This window comes from Anser cygnoides, chromosome 1 (genome assembly GCF_040182565.1).
Source record: "Anser cygnoides isolate HZ-2024a breed goose chromosome 1, Taihu_goose_T2T_genome, whole genome shotgun sequence".
In the NCBI taxonomy this organism is placed as follows: Eukaryota; Metazoa; Chordata; class Aves; order Anseriformes; family Anatidae; genus Anser; species Anser cygnoides.
The window spans coordinates 188,335,833-188,360,916 of record NC_089873.1 but is presented as its reverse complement, the minus strand read 5'-3'; the positions used below and the strand labels follow the sequence as shown (position 1 = coordinate 188,360,916).

Below are 25,084 nucleotides of genomic sequence, written 5' to 3'. Positions count from 1 at the left end.
ATTATGGGAAAGTAGCCATATCTGAAAACTTGAAATTATAAGTATTCAGAATTATTTTCCTTATATGTGGACTCTTTGATTAGATTGCTAATACTTTAATTACACTAGCAATAAATTCTTTCATCTATACACAAGGCACGTTTCTTCAGTGCACATAAATTGTACAAGGTGTTTGGTCTGGTACTCTGCCCTTCAGACTTGTTTTGACTTTGGATGCAACAGATGGACCCCACTACACGCAGCTTTCAGCTAGCCCCTGTCCCTGCAAGCTTCTGTAAATGTCATCTCTTGCAAGGCCAGGGGAGATTTGCAGACAGCTTGAATTCAAGCAGCACACAAGATGCCCAAGGTCTCTGGAGCGGCCTGACATTCAGAGGGCTCCCATGAGGGAGCAGCGCGGGTCTGAGCATTATTTCTGCTCCCATGGGGAATCAGAACGCCAATCACGGACAGAGATTTAATGTCTCTGGAAGCCAGGGTTTTCAAACTCAGTGTCCTAAGCTGTAGGTCAAGTCTGAGACTTAAACCTCGTGCCACAATACCCAACGTGGTTTGTATGTGTGCGGTGCTGAAGTTAATTGGTCAAACAGTAATTGGAGCTCCTCAGATGAAAGGCGCTATGGAATGCAGGAGGATGCTTCATGTTATAATAGGAGTGAAAATGTAAACATTCCCCCAGAAGATAGATGTTGTCACAGTAGACTTTCTCCCCGAATTATGCAAATAAGTAGTATAAAACGTAGTTCCTTATCACCATATTAATTATTGTTTGATTATGCCCTTCATGTGCTGTAGATGTTCAAATTACACGCAGGCAATCAGATACACATCAGAGAACCTCTACCCATCTGAGGTGGTCTTCATGCTGTGAATTTATATTAAACACTGAACATCACTGTGAAGCTAACTCCCCTTGGAGATAATACTTTGATGTATTAATAAAAAAGACTCCTCAGTTCTTGTTTATCGTAAATTAAGATTAAAGTAATTTCTTTTGGAGTTCTGAGTGAGAAGAGTAATTTGTACTGCAGGAAACATTGATAAGATACAGCACAAATGGAAGAGCTGAAATATTCGAGACAGAGGTCCAGATCCATGGCTTGTGCACAGAGAATGTACTGCGAAGTGCCAAGCTTCCACCTGGAGTTATCAGTATTAGCTGCTGTTATCAGCTGATGAACGCTATGAGCGGCTCTGTCTTTAGATCCCACTGTTTCCTTATTAGCTCCTTCCATTAAAAGACCTATTGAGAAAGACATTCTGTGCATTTCTTCTGAAAAAAAACACAAAACCCTTAACAGCAGAATGTCAGTTGTTCACACAATCTGAAGAAGTTGTCATCCACACACAACCCAGCAACAGGAGGGCTGACATTATCCTAAAAATACAGACAAGGGCTGTACCTACAAACCCAGATGACGTCCTCTGATTCACAACCATACTGTAATTATGATCACTCAAGTATAACAACATTATTAACATTTCTTTGTGCCTCAAGACTGTTAGTTAAGAATAATTATAAAATGAAAGTGAACATAATTAGTAGATATCTACATTGTTATTATTATTATTATTATTATTATTATGAATCCTGAGATCATTAAACATCAAACATGCATACCTATTAAACACATTTTTCAGCTGCTATTTACTACAAGAATATTACTAATGAGAGCTTCCAGGCCGTCTCCCTGTCACCGTATGAAGAAATGAAAAATCAGTAAATTAATCATAAGCACAAACGTTGTTTTCTTTAACTGTTCATTCTGAGCTTGGCCCATCGTCCTTTCTGGACTTAGGCTGATCCTTTGTCAGTATACGACGTAACATGATGTGGTAAGTTGGCTCTGCCACGAGCAGGGTTGGACCAGACAAGCTCCTTTGTTCAACAGTTCTACTAATTTTAAAGTTATTTCATGTGATGGATTGATGAAATACGTAAAGATGTTATTGTAAACTAAATTTTACCCTTTGCTTGGCAGTGTTGTAAAAAACAGCGGAGTCACACTAGTGTGTGCTTCAGCATGATCTTGTCCAGAGCCCCTAATTACATGGCTATACACGGATCCTGATAGCATCAGGGGAAAAACAAAGAAATTAAAGGAAACAATTACTCGCTTACTAAAAAAGGAAAATCTTCCATCCCTCTGCCTTCAGAAAGGCACCCATTTTTACAAAAGTGTCATCCAAACATTTCTCTTGAACTCAAAACCAGTACTACATGTGGGAACGTCCTCAAACTAAAACGCCTGTTGAACAGTAGCCGTAGAACTACTGTTCAGACAGCTGGACAGACAGTTTTCATCACCCATCACATGACGGAAATTTTGTTTAATTTCACTGAATAGACGCAAATAACTTTTAATATCAACATGGGGAACTCAAAGGGCAGAATTTTAAGAATATTTAAACTTGCTAACTGGTAGAGTGGAAGATCTTCAGAAATTTTTAAAAGTTAAATACTCTCACATGCCCGTTCAAGCACCTACACACCTTTGATTTTCCTTCATCTGACCCTGCCTTCTGATACCACATGGCTTCAGGAATGAAAGATTAGGACTGCAGCACTTGGGCACATACACACCTAAACACGCTTAGAAAACACGACGGGAAGATCACAGAGCAAACGCTTTTACCAATGAACTGAAATGTTCTTGATACCTGAGCTAAAACACCCTCAGGATTTTTCTTCACAGAAATCACAGTTTTCTTTTGCTTAGTCCCTTTTTAATGAAATCCATGCAGCTACGGAGCAACATACAAAAATCATGCTAAAGCAATTCCTACATGATAGCTGTACATAAACATTTATTCATTCATACTGGAGGGGAGAAGGAACAGACAACTTGGCTATGTTGGTACAGTTATTATTTTTAGTATTTTGGCTGAAGTCTCTAGTTTCCTTTCCGTGCATATTTTTTATAGAAGGCCGTGGGGGTTTTATGTGCTCCTTCAAGTACAAAACAGACTTTTAATGTAGTGGAAATACAGGTTTTCCACTCTGCAGCTCACCTAGGTCTGTTTCCAGCTATTAAAACAATTGTACGAAATAACTGTTGCCTATAACACGAAATTCAGCTATAGCAGAAATAACACTGGGTATCCATAGTACTGACATTTCTCATTTCCTTACCCGTGTTACACCACAGAGCAAATGGAAGCCAGACTCATAGGAACCCTGTAATTACTTGACAGTAATCATTGCCAGCAATAAAGCAGAATTAGCAAAGAACTAATTAGCACACCACCCAGGTCTACATCGCTCCACACTTTTTTTACTGTTATTTTTAGCTACGAGCAGGAAAGACATAAATTGTTCTTTTATCAAATAGCATGAAAGAGCTTAGGTGAGTTAGATGTTTGCAGTTATCACTATAAAGCTGGAGGCTGCCCTTCAGCTATGTGGCGTGTGTTACCCTGGAGGAAGACAACAGGAAGGCTGGAGACCCACCAGAAACTGGGTCTATGGGGTGGACAGTGGGAGACACCAAAGCACAAAACCACTATATCATATGTTCATGTAATGTCTCTAGCTGGATAATAAGAGGGAATACGGAAGGGTTGGCTGTGCAAACGTCAGTGGAGTACAGACCCTGGCACTTTTTAACCTCCTGGCTGAATTTCAACTATTTCTTAATCCTTTAATAGTTGACGGGAAATCCATTGGGCAGTCTCAGTTGCCACCTCACGGGCTGAGTCCCTTTGCTCCCACTGCTAGGGAGCACGTCCTCACCGGTCTGAACCGCCACATGCCTGCTGTAGGCAAAGAGGGTTTTGTCACCTCGCAGTGCTACCAGCTAGATGTTTGGAAAGTAATGACTAATTCCTTGCTCAGTCAGACTTTCAGCGGGAAACGGCTCGCATCACTTAACACTTACACTTCAGCTCAAAATGGGAATAAAGGCTCTTCCTTCCTCAGGAAGGAAAATTGTGAGATGCGATATGCTGAAGTGTGTGCTGTGCTCAAAAATGTGCTCAAAGTACACGAGGACCAACAGCTACCTTGTAGGAGCTGGTTGTCTTTCCTGTGTGCCTTCAATGATCGGGGGCTCGGATATCAGATGGGAACTTTTTTAGTGTCATTAACAACTTGGTCCAGCCTTCAGCTGATCTCTAAACTTAGTCATTTCACAACAGAATCTGGCCATGGCAGACATAAGAAACTTGTCCTTCTAACTGGTATTTACTGCTTGGAGATATTAGTTATCCTGAGCCACAACCCGACTCCTGATCTTTTAGAGACCACTCACTAAGAGATCAATGGATACAACTGCATGCTATAGTCTGAGGTCAATTTAGTCCAAGAGAGAGGCTAGTGAAGTAAAAATAAACAAAAAAGAGATCATGGGATTTTATAAAAACCCAGAAGAGTGTTGAAATATTTTCTCTGAACACTGCAGCGTTGCTGGCACATCGCCGTTTTAACACTTGGTTCTTGTTCAACGTGTGCTACGTGGATACACCAAGCTCTGTGCACGTACATTTGCCAAGCAGAATGACAGAAATAACGTGGCTATTTCTGAAAAATGAAGTGTTTATGGCTTGCTCAGTTTCAGAATATGTTTCATAATCTTCAGCACTCACAGTGTGTCACTCACGGGCTTGCAACATATTCCCCCTGAACAGAAGCCGCTTTGTGCTCACCGCCGAAGAAGCATGTGCTGTGCAAGTGCCATACTGTATTTTGGCAGTAGCTGTTAGAAGTAAATTTACAATGGATTAAGGAGATGGAAGGCAACGTGCCTTTGAGTGTTTAAAGAAGAGATGAGAGATGGCTGCTATTCAAAATCTTGGGGACTGAGGTGCAATTCGTCCGGCAAAATTTCCATTTGGTCTTTGGGAAAACGAATTCTTGAACAATGGTGGCCGTCCTTCCCCAGAGGGACCGTGTGAGGACACCTCCCTGCTTCAGCTGTCACCTCCAGTGCAAGGTGGGAGCTGTCCCCGGGGGCACAGGGCCACCCGGAGCTGTGCCAGCTGGAAGCTCCCCGCCAGTGGCTGCGCCGCCTCCGGGATCGGCTTGGGATGAGCCCTTCCCATCTCCGGGTGCGCCCCATGAAGAGCAGGATCCAGCGGCCGCTCTAGCTTTATATCCCCTCCAGGTCAGGAGAATGAGTGTATGTGGCCAGGACACGAGGCATTTTTGCCTGTCCAGTGCTACAGTAATGGGATATACAGATAAAAAACAAAGATAGAAAATGGGTTGTGTACACTTTCAAGGATAAGTATTTTATTTTCCAAGCCTAGCCTTTTTCTAGGCTTGACCTTGGTCTGCACTTTCAAGAATCTGACAATTTTGATGGTTTATTTCACTTTCAGATTTTGGCAGGGTCTAGCCTCAGATATGCCAGAAGCATGATGAGATAAGTTGTTCTCCAGACAGAAACAGAAGCAGAAAGCAAGCAGTTCCCTATAAAAGATGGTGTCTCCTACAGATTTTACTGTAAAAACACCTGGCTTGGTTTTCAAAAGGAGAAGCCCAAATCTGACAACGAAATCTCAGCAAAATGGAAGTTAACGATTTTTAATAACCATCTTAAGAGCCCACTTGTTGCTCTGAAACCACTGGTTAAAACTGAACAAATGACAAAGGTACTTTGATGTAGGAGATGGGCTGTATTTTCCAGTATCACTTTACTATGTAATGGCAGCTAGAAATCCTGCACCCATGGTAGCCTGTGACAACTCCGTAATGCTTTCAAAGCTCACTTACTATTAAGTAATCACACTGGAGAACTGAAAATTACAGTTCCTTATTTTCTGGTAGGGCTTCACCTTTAAAACCAAACAATAACCCAAACAGAGCTGCCTGGACCCCACTGCTTTACCTGCACTAGAGAATGTATAGGGAAGGCAACGATGCCAAAAGGTGAAAATTTTAGCTGTGATGCTCCTTTGCTGACTCTATTTTTGGGAACAGAGTTTCGGGGTTTTCATTAATCTCTCTGCAACTCCAAGCAAAAGGCAATTACTAAAAGTAGCCTCAGAACTGAGTCTACAAAGCTAGATGCATTGATTTCAAAGCATTTTCTCCATTCGTTGTTTACCAGTCTGGCCCTTCCTAAACAGGGGTAGAAAAACATAGCGAATGCTTATCACCTGCAAGTTTGAATTCCTTTGAAAAGAACTTTTTCAGAAAATGTGGTGAGAACTTTCAGGGAGTGCTAGAGGAGTTTTAAAGTTTCTCATGATGTTTTGCATTTTTCTTCTAAATGAACAGGAAAAAACTCATCTGGCTCTCATTTGAATTCTCAATAGACTTTAGAAAGGAAATTCCAACCAGAAGTGTATTCCTACACCTAAAATCTATGTGAGAACAATGTCGGATGCTTGTCTCAAGCCAAGAGCAGCCAGGAGAACGAGCACAAAGGCTGGGCCAGCAGCAGACCTGCTTGTTCCACATGATGTTAAGGGTCTCAGCACAGGGGCTGATTTTATAAACCACAATTCAGTAGGACGGATCAGAAGCTCAACTTTAAGCATATGCTTGAATATCTTGTTGGCCTGTCTTCCCAGCAGCCATTTTGTCATCATGTAGAACAATTATTTACATACACAGGGATTTCTGGATATAAAGGCTAGGAACGGTCTCACCTATAAGCAACTGCACTGGAACTATTCACCATAGATGATCCTAAAGTCCATGGAGAGAAAGACGTGCTTCCATGAAAATATTCATTCTGTCTTAATGTCTAAAAGAGGTAAACTGCTTTGTGCCTAGAAAATGCTCCTTCTTCTCTAGAGACTATACAGGGAATATGGGAGGAACAGGCATATAAAACTAGACACGTTTCCAGTGAGATGAAATAAATTCTTTGAGACATCTGCTGCTAATATGCTATGTGGCTTAAGGTCAGCAATTTCTCCTATTTGCACCTGATTTTCTCCATTTGCAGTGATGGCGTAAGTGATCTGTATCCGTGTTTGTAAAGGGATTTGAGATTTATGTAGGAACATTCTTGTGTAGGTGCTCAGTGTTTACCACAAATAGCAAGTCTTTCCCACACAAAGCATGTCATTGAATTAGAGTTAATTGACCTCAGAATCCACTAATCTCAAACACAAGCAAGGAAGTAAATACTTGAGTTGTTCGCCCCATCTGTATCTTATGCATCCATTCACCTGCCGGTTTCCATAGGGTATACATAGGATATACCTATACCTCACTTACCAGAATTAAGCAACGCTTATCAAGATCTGCCCTACAGTTGACAGTACACATTCCTGGTGTTCAGGTTTTCTCTAAGTATTTTAAGCTTATAAACAACTCCAAGCAGTTCTAAAGTTCAGAACATGCCAGAAAAATCTTTTTCTCTTCCTAAAAATGTGCGCTGTCTCTGGCCAAAGACATTGGCTCAAAGCACCGGGCCAGCACAGCTCCAAGCTAATGCCAAGCTGAGGGCAGGGCTTCCCAGACCTCTCAGAAAGGTAGCATCTCCTATTTCCAGGGCTGTAAGAACACTGTTCCTGGCTCTCCTTTGGCTTACCAAGCCAACTGGTTGCTCAGAGGACAACGGACACTAGTGTGCAAACACGATGCGGGCAGAGCCTCGCCAGAAGACTCTTGTGGTTGATATGAGGACAATATAACTGATTTGTAGACGTACAGCCCTGCACCTTGCTCCTTTTATTGTACTTTCCTACAGCTGTTATTGATCGCATTCTTCCCTGAGCTTTTCTTCTTTTTCAGTTTAGAAACTTTTGGAAGAAAGGTTTAATAGCGCCTGGTTTGTGCCATGCCTCTTTGGCATGCGGCGCTGCGGTGTTACACAAACAAACAAGGAACACGATGTAACGCCACGGCAGTAGGTGTAACTGAGATCCAATTGTACTCGATGCCATCTGGATGTGGGAAGAATGTTCCCCTAAATGACAAATCTTCTGCAGAAAAACAAGTTCGCCCTTCACAAATACGTACCATAGCAGAAGACAATGCACCACCTTTGACTTATGACTTCATCAGTAAGAAACTGGCCTAGCGGTGGCATTTCTTCTCCAACAAGCAAATGCACTGTGTTCCTTCCACACAGACCTGAGTTTGGGGTATCCTTCAGAGCCTGGCACTGTTTGCTAGGAAATGGTAGACTGTCCTGTATCACCTCTCAGATAAATTACCTCTGGCTGAACCACTAATGCTGGGATTGGGTGGGGGAAGCTACTGGCTCTGGATTTAGATTATGAGATTGCCAGCAGCTAAAACAAATATTTCATGTTTCCAGGTGCAATTTATAAATTTAACTGTCTCGGTCATTTTTACTGTGCTCATCACAGCAGAAACTCAGTGACAACCTGAGTAAATGCTTTGGCTTGTAATACAGAGTCACTTAAAAAATTGATGAGTTCTTGTCCCAAAAGACTTAAGGACAAACACATTTCCAAAACTAGGGCCTCTAAAGAGGAAATACCTTAGGGAGAATATTGTTATTAGGTGACACTGAGCAAATACTTAAGCTGGAATGATTGAAGCAGACAGTGTATCCTAAGGATTTAATGAGCAGCTTGGAGCAGTTGATGGCCTGAGGCATAGCCTCAGGTCATTAAACCTCAAATGGTTATTAATCCCCAGGAAATGCTTTCTGTCAAGGTCATTAATGCTATTATACAGTGGAAATTGAGGGTGTATAGAGAAATTAGCATGTAGTCTGTTTGCAGGAAGGAATGCTCTCAGTAAGCACACGCAGGCCGTTTCCAAGAGGATGCTGCAGTGCCCGTGTGGTACCCTGCTCGAGAGAACTTCCATTGAACTGTTTGCACCATTTTTAGTCTACGTTGCTCTTTCGCCGAGCGTGTCCCTACAGGAACTTCCTCAGACACTGAGCAGGTACATTAGCAGCTCAGCGCAACCCCACGGGCTAACATTAGCTGAAGTCCCTCCTGCTGAGTAAAGATACCTTAGCATATGTTTTCAGGTTGGAGTCCTGCCCTGCTAATTGCTTCTTTTCAGAATAAAAATAGGAAATCTGATTCGATCGATGGGTATACTGGTGGCCACAGCTGTTCAGCAGGCAGGGAAGGGCAGTATGTGCTGGGATCCCAGCCTTGGGTCTTGCTCTTGGACCCCTCCTCTGTGTTGGGCACCTCGTGAATGATGGCTCAGCTCTACAGCCACCTCTGTTACCTTTCTACGCACATCGGTACATGGATTTTAGGGCATTTTATGCAACTAATGGTCTAGAGTGGAAGTCAGACATTTTTTTTTTCCAGATTCTTCTGCTGGATTGTGATGTGAGTTGGGCAAATAGTTAAATTATCTCTGTGCATCAGATTTTCCTACATTAAAAGGGATATAGCCCTACCTACCATGACAGCTATTTTGAACTTTGAATTAGTCTATTTACAAGGGATCTGGAGATCTTTGGCTTCAAAACTATGATATTGTAACGATCAGTGCTTGATTTTTAAGGCAATACCTCAGACTGCAATTGCCTAAAACTGTTCCTTCTGCTCTAAAGTAATCAGGGAAAACAGAAAATTGCTACATAGCAGGATCATTTAGATTACATCCTTGAGGATGATTTAGCACCCCAATTATGCAGCTGTCCAAATTAAGAGAAGAAATCTTTCCTTATTAAAGAGACTGAAGAGATTTGGACTGCAACAGTATATTATACCAAGTAAAAAGAAAGAACAAAAGGACATCATGATGTATTTAATTCTTGTGACAATGTCTGCATTAAATGATCAATGCTTAAACATGCGTATGCTATTTGTGGTTTATTTAAGTGCCCTAACATTCACTGGCAGCAACCAATGCACTATTACTACAGGGAATTTATGCAAACTTATTTCAATTATACGTCCCTACACAGGTGTTGACAACACACACATCTATGAGGAACCTGATGGCAAATTCCCTGTTATTCTTCTTTTTGACTGGTTTCCTGAGAGATGCTCATTCAATGAAATTGTTAAATTATTGGAATAGAGAAGAGTACTTTTACAATGGTATTAAGGAAGAAAAAAGCAATTATGTGTGACTATACAGTTTTCGGAAGTATTTGGGTGCTTGATTTTGTGAAGCATATGATGCATATGATTAGGCACTGATACTGTAAAAAATAATGTTATACTACAAAAATATAAATATTGCTGAATATTTCTAGAATAAACCTTTCATTTAATTTGTGTGTTAGACATCACTCCAAATACCTGAGGAAAAACTGCATACATATCACAGTAAAGAAAATTTTATTTGGCACTACTGGCTTATATAAGGCTGTGAAGCCATAAATCAGATAAAATAAGCATTTGGACACTAAATTATTTCTGGACTTGGAAAATTCCACTAATGCTACATTTTTATAGCAGTCTGTTCCTGTAGCCTAGATCCTAATCAAGAGATACATCTAAAGTTTTCTTCTGAGGAAGAAAAGATGAATTCCAATTTCTGCTCTAAAGGGTGCAACTGTGAATTTTAGTACTGTTTCAAGTAAGATTGCTTTTCCAATCAGGATTTTCAACAGATTTGTAAGTGGCATTGTAATCACTGTACCTAAGCATGCCTAACGTTCATTTTCTTGCTTGCAAACTTGCTTTGCTGGATTGTGCCATAAGGCATGCGCTATACTGTTGTTATAAGAAAAAAGATTGAAAAAAAGCACATCCTTGATCTCTCCTGGATTTCCAATACAATAAACAATTCCTTAAGGACCGCTGGGCTCTTCTCCTCTTTTATTTTCATAAGTACTCCTCCTCTTTCTGACTCCCCAGCTGTTATTTTATTGTATTTGTTCCCACACCTAGCCTGTTAGTGATGGGGAAACTCCAGTGAGTCTCTGTCTTATTTAATTTCTCCATTCGCTCTCATCAGTGAGTTTAGGAAAATGTTGTACATCACTGGCTGTGAAAGCTGCCACATTACCTTCAGTGGATCTTACACAAACCCGCAGTAAGGAATAACTTGATAATACCACCGTCTGACTCACGTACTTTGGACTGATAATAACGATAGCCACATCCTGTAAAATGACCAGTTTGAAAAAAAAAAAAAAAAAGTTTGACTTTTCTCCTCCTCCGAATGACCATACTCGTTTTTATCTTGGGAAGACTTCATCCAAGAACTTGAAATTAACCACAGAAAATGAGGCCAAAGTGGAGAGTGAAAGTTCATCTAATCCGCTCTGCCGAAACCTGTAGGACTAATATTTACTCTTCCTTAGAGGAATGTGGGATTCAGGACGACTCCAAAAAATATATATTCTCAGATACACCTGACCAAACAGGTTGCTTTGGTGTCAGACTGGCTAGGTGGCAAATTTACTACTCTATGCCGAAGTAGATGTTTTCATGACACAGTTCCAGCTCTGTCCTCTGATGGAGACTTTAACATAAGCAGTGTTCGGCTGCTGCAGCTGGAATGCATTGCTTACTTTTCCACCCCTTGTGTTTAACTACCTCTGGATTGCCACATCTGTAGCTATTCAGCAGAAACTCAGTAAACTTCTCATTTCTTTTTCTACAAACATTATCTTTATATTCCTCCCGAGCTGGCACATTAACATCATTTACATCCCTGTTTGGAGAAATGGTGACATTTTATAGACTGCTGCTTTCCACGGTTGGTGAGGGTTGCTGGCTGGCAACCTCCAGGTTAGTTAACCCCTGCTTCTGCTGGATGCTGAAGAGCAGTATTCTCCAAACAACCCCAAATATGTTTGGATGAGAGGTCTGCACACCTGTGAGTTTCTGAAGGTAGACGAGACGACTGGAGGACGGGAAAAATACCCGTGAATGAAAAGCTAAGAATATACTTGTGGTGAAACACACGAGAGAAAAATGCCAATTTCTCAAATACCATTGTTTATTTAACAGCTTCCTGTTGGGAGAACTGCGCAGCTACAGTGACTGTGAGTAGCTACGAGTACTTATGTCATGATGATGTGATTATCATCGTAAAAGTCTACTGTTAAAAAAATAAATGAACCATATTTGTGTCAAGCAAATCCTGCCCTTCTAAATAGCCCCTGGTTATCCTGTACAGACACAACGAACACAATGTGTGTCTGAAGAGTCAGGAATATATTCTTTCAAATAAGGAAAATCACCAAATTAGTGGTAAAGACCTCTTCAAAACCAGTATTTCACAGTGAGCTTTTTTTGCAGACACCAGACACTTTCACTACTAGTAACCCGAAGAGTGAGTAGCTATTTAGTGTGAGTGAAAATAGCAGAATTTAGCCGTAAAAACTTTTGCGTGCAAAGTCTTATGAATAGTTCACGGGTAATGGCAACTGTTCTTCTCTGCTTCTGCAGAGAAATGCTCAGTTAAATGTATGCTTGCTTATATCTAGCTGTTCAAAAAGATAGACAAGATTTAAAGAACTGAATCTTCTCTGTGTATAACTGAGTCTCTCACCAGTTAGCTGGTGTCTCAGCATATGTAGAATTGTAAAGAAGCATTAATTAGTATTACTTTGCTGTCATATTAATTTTTTTTTTCAACCTAAGAGCCTCAACAGTAGCACTCCCCACAATCTTCCAAAGCATCAATGCAGAGATCGCATGCCTCATCACCTCCTCCTTTTTTTCCTATTTCCTTTCCTCTAAAATATCTCCAGTCTGAATTTCAAGGCTTTGGTAATAGCAGACAAAAATACAACTTTATTTTTTTTCTCTTTTCCAAAGCAGACAGGCTTTGAAGCAATACAGCAGGCATCATTTCACACATGTTGAGTGTGCACGTTACTGAAGGCAACTTCTGTACTGCTAAACTGAGTTGCATCTGCTTCCTCACTTAATGCCTGTTGACTTAGTTTCATGCTCTAGTTTACAGTCTGGCTCACTAGTTCACCCTTTGTGCAATGAACAGAATCCAACTAGATTTTGCAGGAAACTGCATTAAAAAAAATCCCCAAATGTCCACTAACGCTGTTTTCCATTTTTTATGATAAAGAATTTGTCATTTCGGTCAGCAAGGAGAGAAACACAGACGCAAAAGGAACTGTTTAAAAAGGTAGTCTCAGGAAAAGCTGTTATTCACGTGTCTGTCAGGGGGATCAAGCACAATTGCTCTGCTCCATTAATTTTTAATCACATCTGGCAATTGGCCTCAAAAGTCTCCAGGACTTTATGATGCCTTGAAATGAAAAGGGCAAAATATTCTTCTCCATCACTTTAGAAGAGACCAGTACATTAGTATCTGTAGTAAGCACAAAGACCCTTCCAAAGTGGTCTTCAACAGCTGCATGCTAAAGGAGCTGCTGAAAGCACAGCAGTCAGCGGTGAGACCAGTAGTGCCAGCTCATCTTTGCCACAATAATCCTATACCCTGAAGGCAAATCTGGCTTTCAGGTGCTGAAAAAATGAGAAGGGATGGCACCGCAAATAGGTCCTGAGGAATGTTTAGGTGGAGGATTATCCTTAGCTGAAATATAATGCATAGCTTTACTGGTTTTGTTGTTGTTGTTACTGTTTTTTTACCTTGGATTTACCTAGGAATTTATTTCGTCAATATTTCCATATACAGTTTGGCTGCTACCATCCCCAACAAAAATCATATTCTACTGGAAATACCTGTAATGGCTGCCAATAATTAAAAGTACACAGTACTGGGCATCTTGACTCCAAACTACAACATATGCAGGCCACTGCTGTGCACATCAGAGGTGCGTGCTTTCACAGGGACTTCTCATGGACGATTTCTTTAATATAAAGTGTGGCAGGGAACATTTAGAAGAAATTTTAGTTACAATCTTCATGTTTTTCTTAAAATCCTATATACTAAGCATAGACAGAGTCTCTTTCTAAAAAGTATTCTCCAGACTTCTTACTTCTGAGAATTACTTCTCTAATATCCCTGCTGCTTCCTCTCACTGCCACTCTTTTCTCAGACAGTGAATTTGACCATCTACACTAGGAAAGCTTACAGGGGCCCACTACAATAATATTACAATTATATCATCCATTCTCCATTTTGGACATTCGAACTACAATTCTTATGTAGGGACAGTAAATAATTCATCTGCAATTAGAATGTGCCACTTTGAGACCACAAAGGTTCTTCCTCCCTTTAATCACTGCCTAAAGACGATACTTTGAGTCAAATAGGAAAAAGTACACCTGCAATCAAATACAAAAGGTGCTCTGAAAGAATTCTAGATTAGCCCTTTACAAAGACAAGAGGTCTAAGGGGAAGAGACATCAGAAGTATTCAAATCCGGACTCATACTGAATACGCCTAATCTGAAGACACTTTGATTCGAGGTACTTTCTGGTTCATGCCATCCCTTTTAAAAGCCTTCTGTCTTTAGGTTACAAGGGACTTTCTCCTAACTTTGTGTCCTCATGACATGTCTTCATACAGTGCTTTAGCTGTTAAAGTCCCCACTCACCCATATTTCTTTACGGGTGACCGTTCTGCCTCTTGGCCACCTCGCACATCCCTATCCATGCCTGGAGAGGTTACATTTTCAAAAGCAGAGTTTAACTTCTATCGAGTTTCTTAAGGAATACCCTTGGCATTGCTTCTCTAATTCTCTGCTCCTTTATTCAGAAGGGCTATTTTGCTGCCAGCACAGGACAGGAGCACTGAAGGGCTTTCAGATTAATGCTCGGCCTTCAGGTTACGATGTCTTTCGGAGCACTCTGCTCCCTGAGGGCATCCTGCGAGATGAGGATACTACAGACAGCCTGAGACTGCTTTGCCTTTTCTCTTGGAGGACAGCCCTTCTACCCCAGACAGATTCTGCAGCGATATCCAACGGTATGAAAACACAGTAAAAGTCTTATTTGATAAATAACGAGTATATTTTTATTACTGTTTTCATGCAGGAACTACACGTCCTGCTGTGCAAGTAGCAGAGTACGCTCTCGCTGAGATCTTGTGTTAACCTTTTCAAGTAGAGATTTTTTTTCCTGAAGTACACCGAGCACTGGGGGAACTGGGGAAACAGCTCGCCAGGTTGAAGCCGGTCTTTAGCTGCTACTCTCCTAGCTCCTGTTTTCAGAAGTGGTGCCAGCCAGTGGATCCTAAGCCAAATGGACACTCTGAAAATCTATCAAAGTGTATTATGATGGATCACCACAGGATGAAACAGAGAAATGGTTATGCAGACTCAGATAAAAAATACTAAAACAGCTTTAGGAAGAAGTTGCCAGAGATCTGAAAGCAAAGGGTAAATCCTAAATTACAAATGCTTTGGTGGGTTCCATATGCTAAACATTTTAGGCACGCCAATATATATGATTTCTGTGACTTGCACTGAACAATCTGTGTCAATCTCACTTTCAAGAAAAAAATTAGTTTTCAAGAGTGGCCAGCAGCATCTCTGGATGCCTTTCTTATACTGTCAGTGTCTGAATTGCTCCTGCATAGTTGAAGACCAACTCCAAACCAATGGAAAAACTCTTTCTCATTCAGCGTTAATATTTTTTTTTTTAAATGATGTGAAGAATATCCCATATGTGAGCCATGATATTTTTATCACGGGGGATGGGGAGATGCAGAAGGAGAAGGAAAGCTCAACACAGCATTCGTGTACTTCTAAAACTCTCTTTGACAGTATATACATTTTAGTGTAGTTTGAGTTGTTAAATGGAAATTCATTTCTTTTTAAAATATCGTTTAATAGAAGGTAGTTAGAGTTAATAATACCTTTAAAGATGTCAAAGCAGATTATCAAAATAACCATCACTTTATAGGAACAATGTACTAATATAACTTTAGCTGCCTGTAAGCTGTACAGTAATTTACTATGCCTGATAAGCTCAGACCAAATTCGTCACTGGCTATCCATCTGCTGGGGTGAAACACATTAGGGTTGAATTGGCAGGGTGGGCCCCGTATTTTCCTTATGATGATTTTCTCAACAATTTTTCACTATAATAACTTAAAAGATTTTAAGGTAAACCTAAAAATGTGTTCCTTTTCTGTCTCCATGCCGCAAATCATATAGCTTCCCCTACTAATTTCCACATCACGCTTTTAATTTCTGCTTGCATTACAGCAAGGACTCTGGATTCAGCGAGCTGGGGGGAAGGAATTCAGTTCCATAGGAAACCAGGCTGCATTGATGCCAATGCTCAGAAGGCAATTCATTTAGCTCAGTTTTACAATGTTCTCTATGGTGGGAATAAAGGTCAACCACTACTCATCACTGGGCAATGGGTTCCTACAACTTCTGGCAGCTCCAGAGTGACTCACTCAGGGAACACATCACTGCTGCATTCTTCGCCAGTGCTGCAGGAGTGACTGCATAATGCAGCACATTGTCCTCACTGCCCCATCCCTCCCACCCTGTCCTTCTTTAGAAATGCAAAGAGAAGAAGGTGCCAAGGGGCTGTTATACCGAGTAGGAGCTCCGCAGTCTCCCTCTGCCCTGAGCTGTGTGCTTGCCTAGGTCCAAGAAAGTTCCTAAGACAGTCAGTTATAAGAAGGGACCCTGAATCACAATATTTCCCAGTGCTACAGGTCTGTTAAACTAAGGCACAAGCGACTCTAGAGGAGACAAACAAAAATGAGCACATAGTCATGCCCATAGAAAACTAACAAGCAGCCATATGTTCCCTAAAAACACATCAAGACCAGCATCACTGGAGACTCACCCTCTGTTCCACAAACTGTGTCACAACCAAAGGCTGTATAAAGCACATCTTCTACCAATACCAGTCAAAAACAAGAAATGCAGCTACCAGAACAAGGCTTTTACTCTCTCTATTTTTTTTTTTTGCTTGTGGTGTGAAGGGAGAAATACACACACTTGTTACTATCACTGCTTTATTACAAACCTCAGATGAAATCTAAACCTTCTAGAAGTCAGTGCTGCTCAGCATTCAATGACGAACATGGTGGTGCCTTACAGAGTTTACAATCTTCACAGACAGACAGAAAAGGAGAGGATAAGAAACAAAAGCATGAAGACTTACGGATGGTCATCCTACGAAGGCAGGAGTTTAGGTCCTCTGAGTTAAGAGAGGAAGATGCGAGCTCACCCCACTCAAAGTAGAGCCCAGGATCTCCTCCCTCTGTGGTGAGTGCTCCAATTCTCGGGTTATTATGCAAGAGGAAGATAAGTCACAACCATCTTCAAATGAGTAAATGGATCCCAACTGCACAGAGGTGCCAGCATTTATTTCCTATTGTTCCTGTATATTCCCAATGGAAGAGGTATTTACTTAACTGAGGCAGACTGAATCACCCTCCAGTGGGTGGATGGATGGAGAGGGGGAATGGGTCTTCAAGTTCTCTGCAAGCAAACGCCTCTCTCCTCAGACTAACGAAGCAGCTATGCCAAATGGACTGGATCATCTGTTTAGACCCAGGTACCTAGAAGCTTGAATTAAAAGGGTTTTCCACAAGACACGTTGCATCTCTAGCAAATGCCAATGTTTCTTGATTTTTCAGACAAATACCATGGTATTGCTAATTATAGTGGGCCTGACTTTCATCTGGAATAAATTAGTGTTGCTGCTGCCAAAGACTGGCCCAGAAAATCCATGTAAAACTGCAGGATGCTTGCAAGAAAATGAGGCTCTGTGTTAGGTGGAGCCTTGTTGCTAGGAAGGCCTGTTGTTGAATGTTTTAATCTGAAAGATTAAAAACATGATTTCACATTACGGTCTCTGACTTAGCATGGTAAACAGCCTTCAAAACCACAATCTAGTAACAGTGCCTTTGTCCCTGCTTGCCATCAATGGCAAACTCTTTTTCTTTTTTTTTTCCAAGTTATCCACAAAAATAAAGCAGAATAAAACCAGAAACCAAGTGTTTTTTCAAAGGTAGAACATAATTTAATCTTTAAGACAGAGAACAGAAGAGCGTGGGTTTTCTCTGACTGCGGACTTCTTGTAATTTAACTGAAGATAAATATTTAGATAGCAACCAATGGGATATTTAATTGTCAGAAACTATTATATTTAAAGAAAGTGCTAGAGATTTTCAGACTTGTTTTCCTATGTGTGTTGACAACCCATTCCCATAATTTACACTCTGTATGACATACAAATACAGTCACTGTTATAATTTGTAAATTGTTAATATTAGGGCTGTAGGGATGGCTGCGCTTTCAGCTCTGTATAAAAGACAGCTTTTACATCAACATCTGGCTGAACTTCCATTACTTTCCCATCCATTACTTGTACTCCTCCTCCTTTTTCTCAGCCTTTCCAGTTTTCTTCTTACTGCTCCCGTGCTTGATCTGATCTGGGAAGCTGCAAACTCTGGCTGCTCTTGGCTGCTGCAATACTTACAACCCATGAAACAAATAAACAAGGGGGGAAAAAGATAAAACCAAACATAGGAGGATATTTGATAAATCTAACCATGCGGATGTCTCGAACTGTACATGCGATCAGCCAGTGGCACCATCTGAACTTGAACGCGGTATCCCTCCTTTCCTACCCTCTCCCCTACTGCTCGTAGCATTCACCCGTGACCCCATTTGCACGAAGATGGAAGGTCGGCAGGTCAGAACCACAACTTCTCGTAAATATGTCCAGCAATCACAGCAGTAGGACTCGTGATGGGACAACGGGTTCTTGAAATGCTACAGAAATAAATCGGGAACTAACTATTAAAGCTGACAAACCTAAAATGGATTACAGGATTAAAAGTTTCTTGAGTTTCAGGAGTTACTCTCAGTACCGTTTCAAATTTACTCTGATTTGAGGCTAAGTTTCAAACTTTCCATATCTCAGCTTATCTAGATGTAAAATAAATTCCAGAATAATATTTAGTTCAAAGAGATTCTGTGAAGTATTACTAATTAGAATTTGAAATCTCTGGATGAAAAACACCACATAGCATCTAATAACCAGAACTGTATGGACAGAGTCTCCAATTGCTTCACCAGTGAAGCTACAGATAAAATATTAGATTAAAAGATATGGCAAAAGCACTTTACTAAGAAATACACGTATCAGTGTATAATATGTAATTTAACAACTTTCTTTATAAGTATATATTTGTCAAACTTTGTTGGGTTTTGTGTACAGCCACAGAAACACCTCCAGAAAGATCAAAAGAATATTTCTCATATCAGAAAAATAATTTTACTCAGGGAACAAGAAAATGAAACTGCCTCTCCAAAAGAAAAATGAATTTATAAGATGATGCAGCTCAGAAACAAATTATATATATTCTATTAATCAATAAAATACAGTTGCCAAGGCAACACTGACATCAGAAAGTGAAATACAGAGGTCCGTCTTACATAAACACATACACATACCAATATGTTATGTGAACTTTTGCAATCTAGCAGTGACTTCAAGGAAAAATATGTTTTTACAAAAGAACACATATTTTCCCAGGCTTGATAGATTCTTGTGTAAGAGCTTTTATGAGATTTTAGACAAGTTGTATTTTGTTTGGTAGCCTTTGTTCTTGTTCTTTTCTTACTGGAAACAAGAAAATGTTGGGAAAAATTGCTTTCAATGAAAATTAATTCTCTCTATTAAAGTGACTTAAAACAGTAAAAACTGGAAGGGGAACTCCACCGATGCATTAGAATAGCAGTCCTGAGCATAGTTAATACTAAAATGCTAGAATTTGTAGATCCTACTTGTATTTTATTATGCAGACCTCAAAGGACAAATTCTTAGTACCAAGACTGTAAATAAGAGGGAATTTATTTACACAGTACTTGTAATTCTTATTCAGCCTATGTTTAACCTGAAGGCTCAATTCTACTGCCTTATTCAACAGCTATTATAATCCCACTGTAGAACTGAATCACAGAGAAAGATGATATGGAGGCTGACTACAGGTGATGCCATCCAGCCCCTTCTAATCTCTAATTTTCTATTTTATGTGAACTGTTCAGGAAATTATTTAAAACCTCCCTACCAGAGCCTCTCAGTACAAATGGTACAAATGTAGGCTCTGGTACAGGCTGCTTCTTCAACGGTAGCTAAATAAAGTCCAGGTTTCCCGGCAAGGTTTGCAACTCTTTGTCCCTTTTTGCAAAAACCATTGACAATACCCATTACTCTTAGGGTATGACCTTGTGGCTCTCTAAACCACTGCTCATGTTTCACCCATCTGTGTACTCAGCCACCTGGAGCTGGCAGATATTTTCCTCACTTGGATGCCATTGCAACCAGGGCTGAGGAATTAAGACAGAGCTAGAGCTGTCTACTGAACTCAGTCGGGAAGCTCAGGTGGGCAATATATGTGCAATATAAATAAATAATATAAACCGTGAGGGCATTTGACTGCTGCCTTAAAGGTCTGCCAGAATGCTCATTATCAGCACTGAGCTTTCAAGACTCCATTTTCTGAACGATAATTTTCAAACAGATTTTTAAATGAACTAGTTTAGCTTGTTCAGCATCTAAGTTCAATGAAAAACTCCAGTAGAGATATCCCAGTGAGATCTGGGTCAGGCTCCTAATTTTCAGTTTAGTTGAAAAGTGAAGTTAACTCATTATGCAGTTGCCTGAAATGCTCTTCTAACGACAAACTTGTGGTGTTTTTACAAAGAACTGAGAATATGGGATGGTATTTTCAGGTATGTATAAGCAATTACAGTCCAAACAAAACAGTGTCTTCATTCCTCATTGAGTTAAGTGATGAAAAGACTGACTATTATGTGTGATTACCTCTTCTATTAATTTGGATGTATAAATTAGACATGTTTCTACAGGCCTACAGAGATTTAATGCGCTAAGCACTAAATATGAACATACATCTATATTTTGAATTCAGTGCCTCAGAAGCACAAGAGAGGTACACATTGCTGTGCTTGTATATATCGCATTCGCTCCTGGTCATCTGGGTGCATACTCCTAAAAACTAAATCAGGATGACAGAGCTGCCAAAAGAAGTCATTAGCCACTGGTGAAAGGATGTACCTCTGTTACAAACAAGCATCTCCCGGAAAATTTGCTATAACCTTTGTCTCCAATAAGAAGTGGCCCATTTCCTGCTCTGTGTGTCCCTGCTGGGACACAGGAGAGACAGACGAGGCACAGAGGGAAGGAACAGCACTTAGCTGTGCTGAAGAAAAGAAGCAGGGGTAGTTTTTGGAGGTGGGTCCTCAGCGGTAGAGGGCAGCTGGAGGTGTGCCATGTGGACGGTGTCTGCCAGGGGGACTGAGGCACCCCAAGAAGCTCTAGCAAGGTCTGAAAGTGGCCATGCAGGGCATGGGATGTTCACCCCCCACCTGCAAGCTGAGGTAGAACCTCCAAAATCTCCTCAAAACCAAGTGAAGGAAGTGGCCCCTGGAAGGGCCATTTCTGTTCGAGCAGTACGTTCAGCCCTCGCTCCTCCCAGCACTGCTCTCTGAAGATGTTCCAGCCTCCAACCCCTGCCGCAGGACCACAGGTTCCCACACACCTTCTGCCCAAATTGTTGGCTGCATGGGCAGATTTCGAGAACGGAGGCAGCCCTAGCCATTGATTTCACACGGCCTTCAATTTCATTTGCGATTAAGTACCTTAATTCCAGCTTTAAATGGCAGCTACTGCTGTTTTTACCTTTAAGAGGGAGACCATTCCCACAGAAGTCCCCTCAGTCAATCCTTTCCTTTTGTGCACAATGTCCACGGGTTCAACAGAAGCTTTTACGTGACACGTGTGATCATGTATTACTGAGCCTACTTGCCTCAAAAGCATCCATAAATCAACAGAACAGAGGTAATTAAGGAACAAAACGACTCTAAGGGTTCGATTTAAACACACAAACCCCAGAACATTTTAGGACGGGATGGGCCCATCCCTCTCTGCCCCTCTGTGCAAAAATGTTCTTCAAACAGCGAGTGATCTTAGCTCGTCTGGATGTGTTCAGTGGATGGAAACTGAGTTTAATGTAGCTCCCCTGGCTTTTATCTGATTAAATCAGAATCCTATTATTATTTTAACTTTACAATCACTTAATTAAAGTAATGTCCTAGCCAAAAAAAATTGTCTGGGTGGCCTGACTATTATGCCGACATGGTTTTTATGAGGTGACCTTTCTGCTGAGTTCAAGAAACCATGCTCGATCACTAGATTTGGGTGGGAGTTTTGCTTGTGAGGATTATGAGTACATTACAAGCAAATCCTACGTGATTTATGCATAATTTTTCACTGAAGGTACAAAACAAGTAGCCATCAACTTAATGCCACTTAAAGCTGAAGGCTTTAAAGGGTCACATAAAGTCATCCTTTTTATGGGACAGCAAAAATTCATGATTCTAGGTTAGGGTTATAAATGAATAAGTAAATCATTTATGCATCGCGTTCAGCTGGCCTCCACTCCAAACCCATTTAGCACATAACAGCTTTGCTGTTGCCATATGTCCTGCAAAGACATTCGATGAGGGATATTGTAATGTTTCACAGCCTACAGCTCCCTTTTATTTCAATCTGATCTTCTGTTTTTAACAGTATCTTGGCTTCGTCTGATAAGAAAACAAGAATCAGCTGTAGTTCTACCACCTGGCCTATGCTTGTCATATACTATACTACAATGCAAAAAAGGACAAAATTTATCCAAAAATGGGGTAACATGCAAAGTCTATAAAAATACGTTCCAAGATATTTCTCCTCTAAGTAGTCCACTGAGGAAGGCACGTTTGCAGTGGCCACATGAGGGATTTTTAGGCAAGGAAGAGGCTTAAAAAGCTAATTGACATGTGGGGACTGTAGGGCAGCAGCAGAAGTGGCCGAGGCTCGAGCACAGGTTGTGACTTAAAGCTCCACAAACCCTTGCAGAAGAAGAAGGCGCAAGGGCTGGCCGTCCCAAACCTGCTCCGAATTACCTGGAGAATGCAGTCCCAGTGGATGAAAAAACAAGTTTGCACAGGCTTAGACCCCTTTCTTTCCCATCTGCCAAATGCGAGATGAAAGTGAGACACAAGTACATGTCAGATGCAGCTTCACTAGAACAGGAAACAATCTGATAAAGTGGAGCATTCTAGTTAATGAGCTTAGGGAGAGAAGGAATATTTAAGGGAGTTTTAATAACAACATACCACACGCTTACATCGGATCTGTTTACTAGCACTACCTCATGAAGAGACCTCTCAGTGAAGAACGTAGTCCCTCGCAAGGACCCCACGATAACGGCGTATCTGAAGAAGTCACAGGAGCACTAGATTTGCTCTGTGCCGTATGACATCCCAGTGGCATACAGAAAGGAAAAGAACTGGTAGCTTCACTTGAATACTATGGTATCAACCACTCAACAACTGCCCCTGATCAGATATACCAAAACCAGGAAGGACTCAAACTTATTTAATCGAGACAAAAAATGGTTAGCCCTCTGAGAGGCTCCTAATGAAAAGTTGTTCTGTAAGAAGAAAACCAAATTAACGAAGTTGAAAGGGTTAGGATTAATCTAAGTTCCTGTAAACGTGCACATCACAGGTCAGCACACGAGCAATGAAGAGAAGTCTGAGATAAGCGTATCCTCCACAAAAAGACACAGAAAATCAGCACACATCAAGACCAATGAAACCAAAGTAACTCAGCAGGCTGAAAAATGTTGCAGGACAACAGCACAGGACACTGCTCAGGTGGGAGGTGATGCTGGGTTTATTGCTGGGATACTGTTTATGCACAGCCCTTAATGTTTCCCGTCGATCCGAAACAAATATTTGATAAATATGTGAAGCTTCCTTGGCTGCTGGAGTGAAATAGGAAATTCTTCTTTCTTTCTTTCCCATTCTGTCAGTGAAGAATGTCTTGATCGTACCAAGTGGTATGTATGGGAAACTGGATGCGATGGGATGGACACAGTATTTCTCCCTTTCTCCAACTGTGCTATGTGACCCTGCATTGGATGTGGCATTGTAGCCAGGAGTAAAAGGCCGCATGAAGAGATTGCTGGGTGTAATATGAGGTAATATTGCCAATTGAAAAATCCATTTTCTCCCCATTTTTGGAAAGCCTCAAACCCAGTAGCAGCGTATTGACCACCAAGTGTCAACCTCTCGTTCCTGTTTCATATGAAAACGTTGGCACCGATCCCCTGCAGCATGAAAGGAAATCACTGCAGATATGCCTGGCGTATAACAGGCACGGTGACTGTCATGCCATGATGTGAGATTAATTGATTTGAAGGCAAACACCTTGGCAGGCAGAGCACACAAAAATTTCAGTAGGGTAGAGGAAAGACACAGAGGTACAGCGTATCCCGGTTTTGTTCCTTATTAAACAACAAGCCAAACAGACAAACACAGAAACAGTGGCTATTTTAGCAGTGAACGTCAGAAGAAAGCTGTAGCATCATCCTAGCGTACGCAAGTCACGTGCCAAAGTGGGATGAGCTATTTCAGCACGCCCTGCGCGCTGAAAACAGACTTCTCCCCACTGACAGGAAATCTCGGTTTTTGTCACAAATTCCTTCCTCCCTCTTCAATAACAATGCCCCCTGTCAGCCAGGCTTCTGACAGCCTGCGGAGACCTGTATCAATTTCTGCCCGCTCCCCTTTTGCAAATAATTTCCAAGATTTACCCGACGCTGCCAGGAAGAGAGCAGTGCCAGTGGAGGGGGTGGTAAGCAGAGCCTGCAACTTTCAGCTCACTGAGACCTAGAAACGAGAAGCAAAAACCTAACCGTGCAGTAGGAAAAGCAGCAGCACGATGTATCGGGCTGTCCACGATGGTCCGGTCTCCTTTAAAGGTGCCAACAACCCCAACCAGAACAGGATGTCAGGATAATGTAAAGAATCCACTTTTTTTTTTTTTTCCTCTTTTTCTTTTTTTTCCAGTTGTCCCCACCATCAGTCACCATGCCCCCTCCCCCTAAGTAAATGAAATCAATCAGCAGGGATTTCTGTAAAATACATAAAACAGTCATCTTCCAGACTCTACCAGAAGATAAACGGTTCCAGACATTGGACTGCAGCCATTTTCCCACACATGCTACAGTGTTTTGTCATCCATATTGGGCCATAATAGTGAGCGGGCTTTTTTTTTTTTTTTTTCCTTTTTTTTTTTTTTACAGTCAACAGCCAATGCTTCTGCTTCTAGCACGGAGCAACTAGTACATGAAAAGCACTGCCACAGGAGTCATTTTTCTGTACAATCTGTAACAGGGCTGCCTCGGTGCTAATAACACAGCCTGGGGTCTCGTACGGGACGTTCACACTTATCTGCTATAGCTCGTATCATCTTATCACTGCCAACTGGAGCCTCACAAACCTTTTGGGATTAAAGCATA

The 25,084-nt window shown here is 41.2% G+C and overlaps 1 protein-coding gene across 8 annotated transcripts in view; it reads right to left on the bottom strand.

Annotated features, from left to right (window-relative positions):
• The window catches only part of STARD13 (StAR related lipid transfer domain containing 13), a 295,560-nt gene that overhangs the window by 52,365 nt on the left and 218,111 nt on the right, over positions 1-25,084 (bottom strand). The window contains exon 1 of one of the 8 annotated variants that reach the window (XM_066989703.1): positions 16,864-24,879. The exons of the other annotated variants lie outside the window; for them this stretch is intronic. Coding sequence (XP_066845804.1) covers positions 16,864-16,873 — 10 coding nt within the window. The 5' untranslated portion in view covers positions 16,874-24,879. Of the gene's footprint in view, positions 1-16,863; positions 24,880-25,084 lie in introns of those variants that run through there. 8 annotated transcript variants of the gene reach the window in all.